The sequence below is a fragment of the Fundulus heteroclitus genome, chromosome 23, assembly GCF_011125445.2.
Source record: "Fundulus heteroclitus isolate FHET01 chromosome 23, MU-UCD_Fhet_4.1, whole genome shotgun sequence".
Classification (NCBI taxonomy): domain Eukaryota; kingdom Metazoa; phylum Chordata; class Actinopteri; order Cyprinodontiformes; family Fundulidae; genus Fundulus; species Fundulus heteroclitus.
The window spans coordinates 2153506-2172715 of NC_046383.1; the positions used below are offsets into that span (position 1 = coordinate 2153506).

At 38.1% G+C, this 19210-nt stretch overlaps 1 protein-coding gene across 1 annotated transcript in view; it reads left to right on the forward strand.

The window, feature by feature from the left end:
• gfra4b (GDNF family receptor alpha 4b) overlaps nucleotides 1–18665 on the forward strand; it is a 78978-nt gene extending 60313 nt beyond the window's left edge. Inside the window, exons 2-7 of the mRNA XM_036127641.1 lie at nucleotides 2616–2891; nucleotides 3070–3150; nucleotides 8253–8598; nucleotides 9141–9250; nucleotides 9957–10091; nucleotides 18521–18665. Coding sequence (XP_035983534.1) covers nucleotides 2616–2891; nucleotides 3070–3150; nucleotides 8253–8598; nucleotides 9141–9250; nucleotides 9957–10091; nucleotides 18521–18639 — 1067 coding nt within the window. The 3' untranslated portion in view covers nucleotides 18640–18665. The remainder of the gene's footprint in view (nucleotides 1–2615; nucleotides 2892–3069; nucleotides 3151–8252; nucleotides 8599–9140; nucleotides 9251–9956; nucleotides 10092–18520) is intronic.
• Nucleotides 18666–19210: the final 545 nt, after the last annotated feature.

The following is a 19210-nucleotide window of genomic DNA, read 5'->3' on the forward strand; positions in this document are numbered from 1 at the left end:
CAGGCACTTCTTAGAGTTCACTCTCTCAATATCAGTTCCCTGGATGCTCAATGGTGTTGGTGTGGTGTGTATGTGCCTGTGGAAATCAACCACCAGCTCAATGGTTTTACTTGCTTTGATCCGGGGATGGATCTGCTGGCATAAGTCTAAAAAGCTCTGTATCCACTCTCTGTAATCTGTCTGTCAGCCTCATCACAGGTGAGCACAACTTGGTCATCGGAGCATTTCTGAAAACAGCAGCCTGGAGAGTTGTTGAATAGGAATGGTCGGAGCTCAGTGCAGGAGGTAGATGATGCTGTCGTTCACCCCGATACCAAGCTGGAAGGCAAATTGCAGCAGATCCCATGAAGACTTCACCAGGGGGGGTGATGCTAGATGAGAACCAAACTTTCAAAGGGTCTTCATCAGATTAAATGTCAGCGTTGCCAACCTGCAGCTGGTCTCAGGCACTGGTTCAACACAGAAGGTCTTACACAGAGCTGATACTTCCCCAAGTTCCATGCTCATGTTGAACATGTATCTCTTTTTACAACTGGCAAATAGAACAATCATTTTGCAAAACATAAACTGTCATGTTGACGAGGCATAATACACCTTGAAGTTGATGTGTGCGTAACTATCAATCCATTAGTATTTGGACACATGAAGGTGTCTTCCAGCCTAGGATCCCACATTATCTTAAATCCAGCCCTGCAGCCAGTACACCAGACAGTACACCAGCAACTGGTATCATGAGATAGGGTTAATGAGGGACTCAAGTAGTACACAAGTACATACGTTAAACAAATGCATACATAAAATTAAACAAACAAATAGACTGTTGAATTCTTCTGCAATTCATAATTCACCCCATAAAAGAGAGCTTAGTAGAGAAAGTCTTATTGACTTTAAAACCAAATAAGAACTTTTTGTGTCTTGCTTTAAATTTTTTTAAGGCCATTACTCATCTCAATTATTTGATTGGGCCAGACATCAGACTATAACAGCCTGATAATTGGTAGAATATAAAAAACTGCACATTTGAGTCACTTGTCTTACCAATGTTCTTCCATGTGCATTTCATACCTGCATTGTTTCCATGCCTGGCCTTGCTTTTTCAATGGCCTCTAATCTTCAAATGAGAAAGGTAAAATGGGTAAAACTAAAATTAAATAAATGAAAGGGATGGAGAAATTACATCGCAACAGCAAGTAGGCTTAAATTTAACGCAACCATTCAGTTTTGACACCTATCCAGGAGTCTTTGTCAATTCTGGTGACTCACACTTGGGCAAATTAAAGTCGGTGCGCTGCTGTTTTTAAAGGACACAGAGGTTCATCCTCCTAGGTGCATTCTCAGTCAATGTTTGTGATGTTTGTTATGTTATGGCGGTTGTACTGAAAATAATCCCTCTGGGATTATTAAAGTATTTCTGATTCTGACCCACCCGCCACTGTCCTGCGTCGTTAGAAGCTATTTCTTGGTGTGAGTGGAGTACTTGGTCCCCTGAATGATGATGAAACTGCTGATGTTTACAGCTTGGAGGACCAAGCTGTAAATACTGGGGAGGTGGAAGCGCAATTGTAATATCATCTTTATTGTCATTGAAACATACATTACAACGAATTTTGTTCTCTGCTTTTAACCCATCACCCTTGGGGATGTCATGTGCTGCGCCCGGGAAGCGTTCTGGGGTTAAGGGTCTTGCTCAGGGACCCAGAGTGCAGGCGCTGGGGATTGAACTGGGTACTTGCATCCTTCTCTGAGTGCAAGCGCGCTGCTCTAACCACTAGGCCAACACTCCCCATACACTGAGACGCAGCTCGGTAGGCAATTTGGGGTTAGGTGCCTTGCCCAGGGGCACATTGACATGTGGCAAGCTGGAATCAAACCCACAACCTTCTGATTGCCAGACAACTACTCAACCCATCAAGCCACAGTCGCTTTAGTGGGGTGAAAGAAGCTATCTTGGTTAAAAGAGAAAAGCCATCACTAAACAGAGGGGGAGCTCTGTTTAGTGATGGCTTTTCTCTTTTAACCAAGATAGCTTCTTTCACCCCACTAAAGAAAGAGTTTTAATGTATGTATGACACATGTATTTAATTTTTCAGTTTGCACCATAGAAAACAGCATTTTCTGTCAAACACTTATTTTGTAATTATAGGCAAATTCTTCTCAATTAGTACATAAATACATTTAAAGCAAAGAAAATAGCTATATACATTCTTTATTAAAGATTTTGTTAAAGTTTGTAGGAAATTGCATGAATTATGTAAGCCACTCATTAAGAATATATACCTAAGCATAACACAAGGAGTGCAAGGACCTTTTTTGTTATATATTCCGGCTTTTAAAGCTTCCATGAACAGCGCACATTAAAATTTCAGCACATTGTATGAGAGCAGTGGTATAATGAGAACCTCACTGCAGCATTTGCTCATTTTCACAATAGGCTGCTGGCTTATTTAAACAATTCTTCAACATCTCAATTGAATGGTTCATATTTGATCCCTTAAAAGGCTTTTTACTTGTTCTGCTTTCATCTCCCTGACAGTTAATCTTGTTGTTATATACTTTGGACCTCAAATATCCTAATCCGTCTGTTCTCTTCTGTGATCTCATTTCCTCCCTTATAGCCCTGTTAGACGGTACACTGGGTGGCACAGACTGTATGGTGGCTGGAGACTCGTGCTCCAGTGATGAGACTTGTAGTCCGCGCCTACGTACTCTGCGGCAGTGTGTGGCCGGCAACGGCAGCATGAAGCTTGGCCCTGGTGCCAGGAGCCAGTGTGCCAACGCTGTCTCGGCCCTCCTGTCCAGTCCGTTACATGGATGCCAATGCAAACGAGGAATGAAGAAGGAAAAGAACTGCCTAAGCATCTACTGGAGTCTTCATCAGTCCATAATTTATGGTCTGTAGTTTTTTCGTTGTTGAAAGCATGTTTTTAATAAGTCAAAGACACAGTGACTGACCAACTGAAATGTAAAATTAATAAATTCCCCCTTTGGCTTCACAGAGACTAAGGAAAAACAGATTTCTTTTTTATATTTTGTTTCATCCTATTATTTAGGCCATCTGTTTTCTTTCAGGACTCAATCTTGTGGAGAGTTATCCCTATGAGACCGTGCAGAGGGATCATGATTATGTCCGCTTGGCTTCTATTACAGCAGGTTAGCTGACTTCCCCTTATTACCTTTCCCTGTTGTTTATACCATTTCATCCTTCAAAGACATTTTGTTCTGGTAATAATGCACATAATCCACTGACTTCCCTGCAAAACTGCCTAAAACAAACAGAGATCTCTTATAGTCATCTAGGATGACATGTAAATATTCATCTGAGTGTATCTCCCAAAATCAAGCTTATTTGTTTGCATCGTGGATATTTATGAATACAAAGCTCCTTTATGTTCCAGGCTTAAATATAACAAAGTAATCCTTGTGTGTTACAGCATGCTAATGGGGAATTTATTTTAAGCAACTGACTTTTGGTCATACAGTATTCTAAATGTTGCATTTTCTTTTGCAGCATAGGGCTTTCTGAACAGCAAAAAACAAATCACAAAAAAGGTACAAAACTTTAAAAAGAGGACATTTTCTTTCTATTAGAGATGAAGATCTCAGATTGCTAAATTTAATTTGCTTTTAATTTCTTTTACGATATTCCCAGTGAATTACACGAGAAGAGCCAGGATTCTCAGACATACCATACCATACCATACCATACCATACCATACCATACCATACCATATCTTTACTTATAAAGCGCTTAAAAACAGCCAACAGCTGAAACTAAGTGCTGTACATTGCTACAAACTAAAACACATCAATTAAAAAACTAAAATAAAACGGTAATGCATTAAAACACTTAGAAGAAACACTTAAAAGAAACAATAAAAAACAATTTAAAACATCTCGCTAGTGGTAAAATTCAAAGAATAGTAGTAGGTGTTAAGGTGAGTTTTAAAGGTGGGTAGTGAAGGAGCCTCTGTTATTTACAGGGGCAGGTTATTCCATAATTGAGGACCAACAATAGAAATGGCACTGCCCCCTCTGAGCTTCCTCTTAGACCCCGGTACCTCCAAGAGATGCAGTTCAGCTGACCTGAAGGGCCAAGAGGGCGAGTAGGGATGAAGAAGCTCAGAGAGGTACGGCAGGGCAAGGTCATTCAAACACTTAAAAATGAAAATAGGAATTTTAAAATGAACTGTAAAATGTATTAGGAGCCAATGGAGTGAGGCCAAAATAGGGGTAATATGCTCTGTTTTTGGAGTGCCTGTTAAAAGACGCACGGTAACGTTTTGAACCAGCTGCAGACAAATAGAAAGAATTTTAATTTTGCGAGCTGCCTTAAGTGGTAAAAACATGAATCGGAGACTATATAACATATTTTAATGTTGGCACACTGCAAAGAAGATTAGTGAGAAAACAGGCCTCAAGGCTTCTTTAGAATAACCCCAGGGGCAATGGATCTGATGAACCCCACTTTCACCAAAGCCAACCAGAGAGATCAGGCATGAATCAGCAGGATCCAGGAAACAATGATGCACCAATCCCTCCAAGAATACTCCTTTTGATGGCTGATAACCATGTTTCAAGGACAGCTGTAGTTTTATCATCCACCTGCTTCATTTTCCACGCCGTTGATAGTGCTTTCGCCATGTAGGTAGCGTGGGAACCCGGAACAGGTGATTGGGAATATTTAACACAAGTGGAGGAGTGATGTCCATCATCATTAAATATAGCAGGGTTATAGCAAGGAGGTTGGAGATTCAGCAGTTGTTGGCAATTAGACACAAGCAGGGGCTCTGTTTTCTTTGTGACCAAATTTAAAAACAGCACTAACAAACATAAATCAAACAGAGACAGACGAGCAGCCAAACACACTAGCGCCATCTAGCCACATCAGCAGCCGTACGATAATTTCAAATCAAGGCCACCTTGCCTACAGATGTCTTCACAAATACCACTGGTAATAATGTGTATGAAGGCTTAGAATTAAATCATCAAGGAGATTTGGTGACGCCAGTGGTGGTTCTTTCATAGATGGCACAATGGATGAGCCTGTCTTATTGTGCTCTAGCCAAACAGTCTATACAAAATGCAAAGTATTTTTTTAACCAATACATTTCAGCAGTATCTTGTAAGATAGGCTTTATACTGTAAAACTTAGGTTAAATGTTCTGGATATCCTTCCACAAGTTTCTTACAATAATTAGCATGCATTTGAGCCATTCCTCCATAAAAGTAATGACGGTCATTAAGGCCAAACACATTGACAAGTGTCATCAGACCTCTGGACACGTCTCAAAAACCTGAGGTTTTTATTCCTGAGTGGTTTTGCAAACTCTAATCTGGTTTTTAATGTTGCTTTTGGAGAAATGGCTTCTCCCCCTGCTCAAACACAGTCATATTTGAAGTTTGTTTGCCTCCTCTACCATCCTCTTATTACTGTGTCTTATGAAATACAAACTTGCTAGTCATTGAACCAGTTGTTTTAAACTTTTAATTATTACTCCGACTGGAAGTATAGGCAATGTTCTGACTTATGCCTTAATTGAATGTTATGTTCCCTGGTTTTTCTCCCAATTTAAAGAGTAGCAAAGAGGAATGCTACCCCCCCCCACACACACACACACACAGAGTAAATCAACTAAAATTAAAAGCTGGATGTTCGCTACCATTTCATGCTGCTATAATACAAAATGAAATAATTTTAGTCGTTTTAGTCAAATCAAGTACTTTATTAATCCCAAAAGTTTATTTGCCAATACATTTCTTTTATATTGACATGTATTGTAGTTTATACAGTGTAGTATAGACATGTAGTTTTACAATATTTTAGTATTTTAATTTGAAATTGGTGCTAAAGTTAGGTTTTTCATTCAAACACCTTCACTGCCAGGCTAATGTGTGAAACTGCCGGGACAGAATAGTGCGTCACAGACAGACCAACGCTTATCTTTTTCTGGCTTTAGAGATGATTGAGACCTGAAACAATGCGCACAAGTAATGAGAATGTGTAATGTACTGTCACACCTTGGCACTTAGCTGTTTTTCACTACAGCATTCTTTCTCACCTTTTTTTAATCACAGCATGTATTTGATTTAGAAAAAAAAAAGGAAGTATAGTGTCTTTTCTGTCAGAAATAAGGATCCGATTTTACATGGAAGTTTCACCAAAGTTTGACCAAACCTTTTGATGGTTGTAACAACATATAATACCATAGTAAATAATACTTTTAAAAGTCATTTAAACTGTTTATTTCATTCATAAATTGTAGCAAGCTCAAAAGATTTTCTGTATAACAAAATTATAAACACACTTCAGTAAACCTATGAATCATTTCCTAGGCAGCAGCTTCATAAAGGGTCATTTTGAAATTTTCATAAAGTAGCACACATCAATCCCTCACAGCACATCAGTTCATTAATGCCAATGCTTGTTTCTGTGTCTTCATAACACCATACTTTAGATCTGAGAAAATAATTACCTAAGAAGTGTGATATTCCTGCATAATAACTGAATTCCATATCTGGCTTACAAACGTTCTCCCACCACAGTCCAGTTTAATATCAAGATAATGGCCGAATAAAATGTGGAAAGCATTTTTGAGGCCTGTGATTTATTTAATTAGCTTAGTGGCATGCGCTGATAGCATATCATTTTACCAGTTCAAACAAAAAGATGACAGTTTTCACAATGTAGAAACAGTATGTCTGGATGATATTTCCTCAAATTAGTTTAACTTATTTTCATGTTGAATAATAATTAATTCTTATGGATATAGAATAATTTTTATGAAATTCCTTTCAGAGTCTTTTAAATTCACAAATACAGGACTAGCATGGTAAACGTAACTTACCATGTCTAACAAGGATTTGCTTCTCACTATACATGGCATATATATTTAATGTATCCCAGTAGCTTAGAATTTGCACAGAGAAACCACTTACTGTGAGAAAAGAATGAAGCATGAGCACGTTGTAAAATAATGACAACTCTAGAATAATGGGGGACAAATGTGTGTCTTGATGGACAAGGAATTCATTGCCTCTTTACTTTAATTTGTTTTTATCTTCTGTGATGAAACAGTACAACTGAGTGTATTAGCACTTCATGACTACAGTCAAATACTATCACTAAATAATTTCAATTCAATTCCACTCTGGCTTGGTTTCATAGAGGCTCATCCAGACAAATTCAAATTTAAATCCAAGTACAAGCCCATTGTCATATACGTGTGGCAATCAAGCCCAGTTTGTATAATGAAATTCTTGGACCCCCCCCCCCCCTTAATATTCCACAGTAAAAAAAAATTAATTGAAAGAAAAAGCAATAGACAATTAAATGAACAATAAGCAACATTTCATTATTTTAGATAGAAAGAACTAAAAAAATGGGTATGTGAAGAACTAAAGGTAATCGTTCAGATGGACTATGGTCTGACATCACACCGCATCTCTCTAAGTCTCTTATTTACATAGCCGGGCCAGCCGCTATCAGCCTCCATGATTGGTTTCTGTCTTTTCTTCTATATAACTTTGGAGAAATGTATAGTTGTTGTTATGTAGATGTTGTCCCAGATGTTTTTTTCCGACACAACGTATGACCGTTATAAATGATGCTGCAGAACTTTCTGTTCACTGCTTCAGACTGATACCTTTGTACAATAAGGTCCCTCTGATCCCTTCCAGCCTCTCTGCCAACCATAATTTTTAGACAAAGAATGCGAGTGTTGCGAAATGATGTGAAAAATTCTGAAAAATTTTCAGGAAAGATTAACTTTTTTTCCAGATTAATTAATGTTAGGTTGGGAGACTGAATTATGCTGAAATTAATCATAAGGTGCTTCAGCAAAGTTTTAGTTTAAGTTTAGTATACAGTGTGCAGACTTATGCAACCAGGTTATTGCATGTTTCTATTTCACCTATATGAATTGTGGAAAAGTAATAATATAAGAATAAAGAGTAGAGAGAAGTTTAGAATTTATTATATTATGGTCCCCTTTTTTGTATCACAAAATAGATGCATGTATACACTTTTGAGAGACTATTTATATCTTAGCTCTGTCTGTAGAAATCCTGGATGGCCTTTAAAAAAAAAGTTCTAGAAAACCCATTAAGGCCAAGCAAAATAAGGCACTGTAAATAATGAGTAATTCGAGTACCTATCACAGGTCTAACTTATTTACATAAACACAAAACTTTTTTGACACACTGATATTGCTTTTCAACTGACTTCTTGACTTTGAGCATCCTTTCATCCACAGACTCAGATGTTGGCATGACAACTGTGAATCGCTGCCTGGATGCAGCCAAGGCTTGCAACGTTGACGACTTGTGCCAGAAGCTGCGGACAGAATACGTCTCAGCTTGCATCAAACCTATGACCAAATCAGGCCTGTGCAACAGACCTAAATGCAATAAGGCCCTGCGCAGGTTCTTTGACCGGGTACCTGCTCACTACACACACGAGCTACTCTTCTGCCCCTGTACGGATACTGCGTGCGCAGAGCGTCGAAGGCAGACCATCGTGCCAAGCTGTTCCTATGAAACTGGGGAAAAACCTAATTGCATTACACAGATGAAGAATTGTAATGAAGACTATGTGTGCAGGTTAGTGCGACACACAATTGAAGCATTTTATCGTTTTGCATATATTTTAGGCAGTAATACAATTGTAATTCCCAGCTGCTTTTAGTAAACGATAACTGAATAAACAGTAATTCAATAAGCAGAATGGACCATTATTTTACCTTAAAGCTTTCTGCCACCATTGCTTTGAACACCCCAGAGAGAGACTGTTGGAATAACCTGTTAAATATTTAGTGCAGACAGAGAAGCAGATGGATCAGAGTTATTGCTCATTGCTATCTCCTGTGCATGCCCATTATTTTTCCTCAGCCCCATTACACTCACAGGGCTTTACTAATGATCCCAGGTCTGGGGGATAAAATATATTATTCTTTCTATCACTTTGTGTCTGCAGTTCAGTAGTTTCAGTCTTTTTAAACATTGAAAACAATATATCTTTCATGTCACGTTAATTAGAGTTAGAGCGGAAATAATTCATGGAAAACGTGTAAAGGTTCCGTATAAAACTTTACAGGTTTCTGTCATGTTTCTGCTAACTTTTACCCATGTTGTGCTTTTTACAGGTCTCGTCTGAAACAGTTTCAGTTTGACTGCGAACCCTCGGAAACATCTGCCAATGGCTGCCAGCAGAAGAACTATGAAGCGTGTCTCCTCGCCTACACGGGGCTTATAGGTGGGCAGACATCTGAGATGTTACTCAGAGAAGGAAAAACATGTGCAAAACGAAGCAAAATGAGCTCCTGCAGGAGAAAATGGCATGCACCATATGTTTTGTGAAAGATGGAAAGAGGTAAACAGCCAGGAATGAGCGGAAGCTAGCTTGAAGGGAAATTAATGTACACAAAACACATTAAGACTGAGCGAGAGACTTAATTTAAAAAGAATAAAAGAAAACTTCAACCTGAACGTCTTCCTCAGTGAAAAATAATAAAATTGGCCTTTTTATATAATGTAAGCTGCAATCTCTTTTATAACAGTATGTGAGGGAAAAAAGAGCAACCACCTCATTTCCCCACTCTGGATATTAGCTAATGCATTTAAAGAACCTTAGATGGTGCTCCTTAGCAGAAACACTCACTTGGCATTTTCCATTCTGTCTCTTATTTATTAAAGCACTTGGAATCCCACCTCCACCATTCTGATACAAAAAATCTCCCTTGAACTGAAAAAAAAAAATAGAATTAGAGAATTAAACCAGTGCAAAGACTCTCAGACTTCTAATATTAGAATGGTATTATCTCCTTACAGCAGAACAAGAGGAAATGCAGTGACCATTCATGGCTAAAAAAAATAAAGCAGTATGAATGCAATGCAGTGTAACAACTCAAGGAATAATGAATATTTAATACTAATCGACCTGTGGTGCTATCTGTCTGCAGGAAGTACGATAACTCCCAACTATGTTGACAACTCCACATCCAACGTGGCTCCGTGGTGCTCGTGCTCACCGAGTGAGGGCATGAGGGATGAATGTGAGCGCTTCCTGAGATTTTTCACAGACAACAGCTGTCTCAGTGAGTCCACACCGATATCATATGATAGTGTAACACTAAGCAAGACATAATTCTGTACCAGAACTGGGATATACATGGTTTTCAAATCCTAAAAAAAGAAAGAAAAAGAAATCTGATCAGTGTGTGTGTGTGTGTGTGTGTGTGTGTGTGTGTGTGTGTTCACATTTGAATCAATACGGTACCTGGGAATCGGTACGGGTACTGAACGGTACCTATTTTTGGTACTTTTCTGTGTTTATGTAGTAATAAATGTTAGTTTATTTCTCAATATATAAACTTGATTGGATCTAGAAATAAACCTTAATAAATAATTTATGAATTCAAATACATTGCCTGGATCCACAGCACAGAATAAAATTCAGATAATTGTTTTAGTGCAACAGTTTCAGAGAAAAAAACTATAATATAAATATTATATTTTATCCAGCTTTGTAAATCAAGGTGCAATACATTTGCAATGAGTGAACAGAGAGGCTCTCCACTCTGCACTCTTAGCTCTGATTGCAGGTGAGTCTCAGGATGAAGCAGCAGCAGCAGCTGTCTGTGAGACAGAGCTTGGATAAATTAGAAAGGAGTTTACAACAGCACTCGCTGCTCTCCCAAGACAATAACTCCAGAATGATTGTTACTTTCATGGGAAGTCACCAATAACAGAAAAAAGTCGCTGGACTCTTCGCTAGCCGTTGAATGTTGTTAAATATAGCAAGAAATTTGCTCAATTGGCGGCAGTGACCGGGTGCTTCCTCAGATTAGAAGTGTTACTGCCGATAGATTTGCATTTCACCTATATTGCAGTGAGCGTAATCTGCAGCACATTTTGAAAAGTAGAGCCATGTCTTCGAGCACTTTTTCCACTCCCTCAGTGTCACAGTGATGCATTCAGTGTACCGAAACATGGTGCCGTTAGATTTATTTATATATATATATATATATATATATATATATATATATATATATATATATATATATATATATATATATATATATATATATTCAACTTGTAAAGATCCGTTGGATTTGTTTTGGCTAAACAGATCGTCGGAGGAGCGTCCAGAGAATCAACGGTTTTTGTCACCCAGAAGTGAACCTTGCCCGTATCTTCACTCTAAACCCCGGCTGAGATCCATGGACACTGAGTAGTCCAGAGAATCAATGGTTTCTGTCACTCAGCTGTGCACTTTGCCACATCTGTTTTTAGGAGCAACATTGAGTAAAAACATCTCCTTTTCTCTTTTTACTCCATAAAGGGATATACATTTTTTGCCTGGGCAGCACATACTAGGAATAGTTTTAATGCCTTAAGTACTCCAGAGGGAGTTTGTTTGAACTGTGCTGATTTCCAATGTGTGATTATGTTATAATGGATTTGTGTTGTTTTGATTTGTGTTGGTGAGAAACAAGTCTTGACAATCGGCTGAGTTAGAAGTTTTCTTTTTCCACACCTCTCTCTCTTTCTGATTTCCCGCCGTTTGTTGAAGTCTTTGTCTGTACTGGTTACCGCCCTTCATCAAAGTTCACCTTCACGCTAGGCTAGTGAGTTAGCTGTGATCTCAGAGCTGCCATCTTACGCACGGCATGTAAGGGCCGGAGGCCATATGTCGTCAGAGCCACCATCTTGTGTAGGGCACCGAGTAGCCCCGAGATCCTTAGCTGCAGCTTGTTGTGAACTCACTCGTTGCTAACTGACTAGCTTTTGTTAGCCGATCGCAACTTTGAAGCCGATTAGAACAGTTTAGAAGCTAACTGTTGCATGAACTAACACGGCTAGCGGCTAGTTTGCCAGAGGTGTTCCCCATCTTAGCTTCAGGCCTGTTGTGTATTTCAGCGTTTTCTACCTCAGGGCTATTTAGCCAGAATTCTTTCAATGCTGTTACCTCAAAGTCCTGACATGTTGATTGTGATGGTCCATTGTTAAAACCAATATAATTCCTTATCAACTGCGAATTGATTACAAATTGCTACCTCTCAATTAATCCATTTTGACTGACTTTATTTTCATTTGTTTTGTTAGTCATCTTTATTTAGTAGCCAGTAGTGTTTCTAGTACTGTCATTAAGCAGCATAATTACTATAACAGGAAGTTATTTTAATAAATAACAACTAGCTAAATCGTAGGTGTTTGTGGTTATTTTGAATCAGAAATTGAATGGTCTCTAAGTTACCAAATTACCTCCTATTGAGTTAATAATTGAATATACATTTTCATTGGCTTGTGGTGAATGAGTAAAGGTTAAAACTCTAATTGCAGTTATATTTCAAGTTTTCAACATTTGTTGGATGAGTCAAACCCAATCGACAACTGTTTAGACACCTTTTTTTCCAGGCTACATAAGTTAATAACTGTTAATCACTAAGCCAATTGTTAGTGTTAATCATTACAGGCTCATAGCCCTTGATCACAACCATTTAAAATAAATTTTGTAATAGCTATCCTTTGATTATGAATGATTATAAATTATAATTTCCCATTATCATTGCTAATAATATTCAGAATCAAACAGGTATAATTGCATAAAAGTGTCTTCAGACTAGTTCAAGCACTATACAAGTACAAGCCATTTACCATTTTACCATTCAATCAAAACACTATTTAAAAAGAGCTACCAAAAAATTGACTGAATTTATGTAGCACGTTTTTAGTTATACTGATGCTTTATACACTATAGCATCACATTTACCAAATTGCACTTACTAATTTTAGTTCTTTTAACCAGCTACTTAATGGTTGATAATTCTGTTGACCAAAAAAAACAAATCAAAAGGATTTATCCAGTGTTGGATTATTCTTTGCCTCTTTCCTTAATCATTCGAGTAGTCATAAAGCCTTTGTAACATCTACAAAACAAAAGTAGAGACATCTTTCAATACACAAAAGTTTTTTGTTTTTTTTTTTTACTTTGGAAGGGAGCAAAAACATATTTATTTCTTCTGCAGCACCAACCTCTGTGTACAGATATGATAACTCCAAAAAGACCCATGAACTCAGAGCCAGTAGCTACACCCTGCAGTGCAATGACCCCTCTCTTCCTTAATAAAACATATACACTGAAAGTTGTATCTGGTCATTTCTGACCTGGATGCAGTTTGTTGTGCAGGAAGCTGAACATTCTTCAGACATCCTGAAGTTCTGCAACCACTGCAACAAACCTCCACCACCAGGAAGCTCAGTTAAGCACCCAGACGGACAGTCCGATTCTGCTCTTTGGCTTCCCACATGCTCTTGTACTCATCTAGAGTCTTTTGTCTTGCCATCTGCAGCCTTTTCTGGCTCTCTTCTTTTACTTTGAGTTAGATAGAAAGCCACCGGTTGAGCTATAGGTTTTTCATGTCCACCACTATTGTGCTGTGTTTGTGTCATTTGCAAATCTTTTCACGTTACTTGCTGGACTCTGAGGCCACCATTACAATTGAGTACCATTGAAGTGGTACTCAAATGTAATGGAAAACAAAGCAAATTGTATAAAGTTAAGTAGAGCAGAATCGAATCGAACCAGGTAGTAGTGGGTCCCTCAAAGGAAAAGTCCTCTAGGGACCCAAAGTGGGCTACAGATTGAGCATTGTTGAAACACTGCAGACAGCCTTAGCTTATTTGCTGACCCTCCATCTGTTTTTAACAACAGTGTGCTCATCCTCTTTTTGGCAGGACAATGCACTGTCATAAAACTCATGTCATTTCAGTCTGAGGTTTGTGACATGACAATTGAATTCACTGTACTCCAGTGGTATCCACAGTCGCCAGATTTTAATGGCATTGACCACCATTGCGGTGGAACAGCAGATTTGTATCAAGGATGTGCAGCTGACAATTCTGCAGCAACTATGCTATCATGTATCTCAGAGAAATGTTTCCCTGTACCATCTGTACCACAAAGAAATTGAGGCACTTCTGAAGGCAAAAAGTGTGCCAACCCTGTGCTGCAAAGTGTACCTAATAGCCAGTTTTTATCCATACCAAATTAAAAAAGGAATGACTTCAAGCTCCGTACACCATTTATTGTGGATGTGTTGTTCTGTTACTCTTTATACATGTTGAGTATACACAGGTACATAAAGACAAATAGTAACATACAGTGATGGTTCATTCGGATTTCTTTGTCTGATGTTCCATTAAATACATAATGGCACTGCCGAGCAATTTCATTTTGAAGGAAACAGAAAAATTGTATTCACTAATCAGAGTGAATCATACAGATAAGCTGTAAGAGGTACAATTGGAATTGACTTAATGTGAAAATCAAACAGTGTTTGTGGTGGCAAAAAAACTGCAAGGTTGTTTGGGTTCTGTTTGACAGATATTTCTCAGCAGGCTCCAACAGTAGCAAAATGAGATATATTTAATACAGGCATTTTGTGGCATTATCAGTTTGCTCTTGGTGTCTGTTTTCCATTTACATGCCCAGTTTATCCTTACTATTACTATCCCTCTTGCATACTTTCCTTGATGATTGTACCTGAGAGTTCACATAGTAGGTTCTCTATGAATTATAAGTAAGTAGCCCCCTCAAATGTGAGGGCACTGTGCATTTTTCCAAACCACATGTACTGATTTTACCTTGTCATTAAAAAAAAGTATGAGTACAATAGATGATTTGAATACTTTTTTCGGTTTTCATTAAGTTTAGTTTATTTTCTGTATGTCTACAAACCGGATAAAGCTGCTGTTGCTTCTGATTTGAATTGGTATGATTACAGTAACAAATTAACCATTATTATAACCTCATTAATTCAGTCGAACAGATCTTGTTTGATTAAACCCTGGTCTCTATTTTGCTGAACTGCAGGACAGACTTGACTGGTATAAACAACAAGCCAACTGAATTTACGCTGTTGATTGCTGTTCAGTGATGGCAGCTTTATTTTACGTAAGATTTGTTGTTTATTATTCCCGGTGCCTGCAGTACTTTGCCCTTCGATGAATACGCGTATTGGGATATAAACTGTCTGCAACAGGGTTTAGGTAGGTGGGGCATGTCAGTACCACCAACATGAATAAGCAATTTCAAGGTTTTTAAGGCTGCAGAATCTTGTGCTCTTATGAGATGTAATTCATTTTTAAATTTAGTCAGTAATGAAAGACATTCAGGGTATAAAACAAAAAATAACTCTTCTATTAATTACATGCTCAGCTGCAGTACTTTAACTGGAACTTTTGATCGGAATATGTTTGAAAAAGTGGGGCTCACTTTACATTTGTGTTTGAAAGAAACAAATGTAACATCATCTTGTATTATAACATTGCAGGCTGCAATTTCAGCCAACAGTCCCATGAGTTCAGTTAACCTTTGGGAGTCTCAGATGTTTCATGTGTTATATAAAAAAAAACAGTCATGATGACGGAGAGTGTCCTTAATCAAGGTCATCCTACATGTGTACTCCTGTGATTTAACTATGCAACGTCAATTTGAAGGATTGAATCGTTTTTATGTCTCTGAAGTAATTTGACTACCTTCTTCATTTTATCACGAGGCGATGCAGCCATTATTCATTCATGTACAGGTAACTAGGAAGCCATTAACTTAAGGGCAATGCCTCATCATACAGCCATGATGAAAGAGGCACTGTATGTCCCTCTCTGCTACAGTGTGCAAAACCAAAAACTGAGGTATGTTGTCAAGAGAAACCAGACAGACAAAAGACAAAAGAAACTTCAGCCCTCAAAAATAAACTGATTGGCAATTTTTTTAAAAAAAATGTGTATTTTTTGGTCTGTTAAAATGTGTTCCAGCCAAAGTTTGCATCTCTAATCAAGATAGACTTGGTTGCAAGACTGTGGCACAACATACGCGATCAAGAGGTCTGCACACTTTCATACCATTCAGGGTTAAGGAAACAAATGGGCATGGGTGACAACGTAACACATTTATCTGTATAAGATGTACAGGAATGCTCCTAGGGGATACCACATATACAGAACACACAGAGCACAAGTAGACTTGTATTTCGCATTTTACCACCTCACATTCTGCAGTCCAATATAACATTTTAAAGTTCCTTATGGCTACCTCCTGAGGTGGATTGCGTTATTATTGTCCTTGTTCTGACTTCTCTGTTGATCATGATTTGTAATTAACGTGTTTGGAGTAAGGCAGCCTGCAGCACCACGTTAAAAAAGGCACAAGTTATCTCATGAATTATAATGCATTCTCTCATAAAATCAAACAAACATTAATTTGATAGACAATAAAATCTTTAACTGGCTTTTATTGGCTATAACAATAAATACTGCTGTGTTATTTTTCAAAGGTTAACAAAACGGTAAAATAAAATATATAGATATATAAATAAACATGCCCGTTTTGCATATTCAAAATGCATGCAGATTAGAGTTCAGTTCACCCAACTCTCCAAAGAGAGAACTGCACCTCCATTTGTGTTGCCTAACAAATGTCATCTCTCGTGGTTTGGTCATGTTAAAATGAGGCACAATGCTTTTATTTAGGGGATAAATTATCACTTTTTAGTTTTTACTAATAAATTACAGGCTCAGGAAAAACATGTTTTATAAGCCCTATTCGCACGGAATTGGTTTTACCTAGGGACTTCATGTGATAAATAAATTGCCTCCCTACGTCAGCTTCTTATGTTGCACATTCGCACCGGATAAGCAAAGCCTGAATTTTGCAGAAATTTACATCTATGCTGCTTATTGGGCATGTGAGCGGCTGTATTATAGAAGCAGTGCAGCCAACACGCCACTTATAAGCATATCTGGGCTCTCTTTTTTCTAAAGTAGGTGGTCGATTTTTGAGTCTCTGTTTTTGGCTCGTTTTTTATATGCAGTCGGTTATTTGGGCTTATTGTTTGTCCCAACAGAACCCCTTCTCCTGTCTATCGCACTGTGCAACAAGAGTTAGAACTTGCGCTGTTGTTGCATTTTATAGACAGTGAGAGCCGGTTGAGGTCTGTTCCCATAAGCAATACGTATCCCCCACCCCGACTATTTTATGAATAGGAAAAGCTGCGGTGGGTAGACATTCTCTGGTGGGTTGCTTCCTGGGCTTGTTTTCCGATAGGGTTTTGCTGGGCCAGGACCCAGGGTTTTTCTACACACTTCAATTGCAGTCACCATTCTTCATCAAACGCAAATAAAATGCGCCCAGGAAACTAAAAAAACTGCCTATTCACGTATCGGACCCTGCCCATTTCTGTCCAAATCACAGAGCTGCCTATTCGCGTTGGATTAGTATTATCACAGGACCTCGGACTTCAGCAAAATATAGTAGGTATTTTGCGGGGGAATTTTTACTTTACAAATTAGTGACATGAAGCATTCACACAGGATTAAAAACACAAACAATCTCCATAATTATTACAAATCACATGTGGTCCACACACCAGATCTTCAGAATCAGACATAATCTGGTTTGACGAAACACTAAAACTCCTACCCAACAAATAGGAAGAGAATAACATTAAGACAGGACCTGTCATACCAAACCAAATCGCACAGTCTAGTTAACAAGATTTCATGATTGACTGTGTCAAATGCTGAGGCAGATCCAAAAAGACTAGAACATGCATTTCCCTGAGTCCATGGACATCAACTGACTTCCCCGCGGCCCTGCATGGATTAAGCGTGTATAGTGATGGATGGATAATCAAAGACCAGCGCTGTTTGCAACATACAGTTAGTACCATAAATTTTCTGTCACCTAAAAGCTAATGCTGAAAACAAAGCAAGCTGTTGTCCACAAGCTCTAAAAACAACAAGGGAGATTAATTACATAATGTATCAGCCTGTGCTCCTTAATATTTAGAATATCAATCACACACATTCCAACTAATGGTATCTAATAACCTGTTGATGCAGGATTAGGTCACAGAGGTCCAGTAGGGAAATCAAACAACTCTCTCCAACTCATTACAGATGTTAGATGTTGGTTTAGGTGTTTTTGGTCAAGCAGCATATGTCCACCAAAGCAAATGCAAACAATGTTTTTTTTAAAAATAACTTTATGAGACTTGTTCATGTTAGATTCATGAACCATCTTATTATAGAAGTTATTTAGTACTTTTTTAATTCATTGTACTTCTGGTCTGCTTGCTGTAGCTCCTCTATTTTCCATCTTACTTCCCCTTTCCTTTGTATCTCTCCAGACCTATTTCCTAAAGTGTAAATAATTCATGTCTTACTGATCAAGGTGAGTCTTTGTTTCTTTGTGTATGTGGTGAGGTAAGTGTTTGGCAACTTTCTCCTTGTGCCCCCTGCCTGGAAAAGGCACCAGAGATCTCTGTGTTATATGGCCGGTGCCAGTGATCTACGAGTTAACAAGTTCAATGTAGAGAATACTAAGTGTACATTGTTTTCTTATGTCAATCCTGATCCATAATTGTTTTGGCAAACATTTTTTCACAGAAAGTAATTCAGGTACTAAACCATTTACTCTGATGATAAATAGATACTTTTATTTTTACATTTTCTTTTTTAGAAAATGCTCTAAATATGTTTGGAAGAGAATCAGAGCAGCAAACGCCTCTCAGCACACAACCCAAAGCAGAGAAGAAAGCCGGAGCAGCACCTCTCAACCACAGACCATTGAGACTATGAGGAACATCCTGGAACCAGTGATACCCACACAGGTGTGTAGACCTTCTTTCAGATTCAACACAGTAGCCCCACAGATGCAGAAAATGAGAGGAATATTTTCTATGTCATGACCAAAATATCGATTAAATGCAACTAATCATAAACCTACTTTAACAAATTTACGCATGCATTACATTTACATAAATTCGATTTCATCCCATCTGAGGGGGTGAAAAGGTTGCAGGCATTGTTGCATGATGATTCATTGTTTCTAAGTTATCTGTTGACCAAACCATAAATTCCATCTCTGAATCTCCTCAGGGTTCAGTATTGTATGGCTATAGCCATGTTTCTTGGTTGACAGCTGCAATATTTTTATCACCCAATGTGACACAGGTAACTGTATTGCATGTAAGAGATATCATTTATCGCACAATAAAATTTATGACAACCCCAACCTATCTTTTCACATGTCCGCTACCCTCAAAATCAAACTATCAGCACATTAAAGCAGATTTATTATTTTCTATCCATCTGACTATTTTAATTGTAAAATACATCCAACCCATGAGAAGGGGAATATGCAATACTA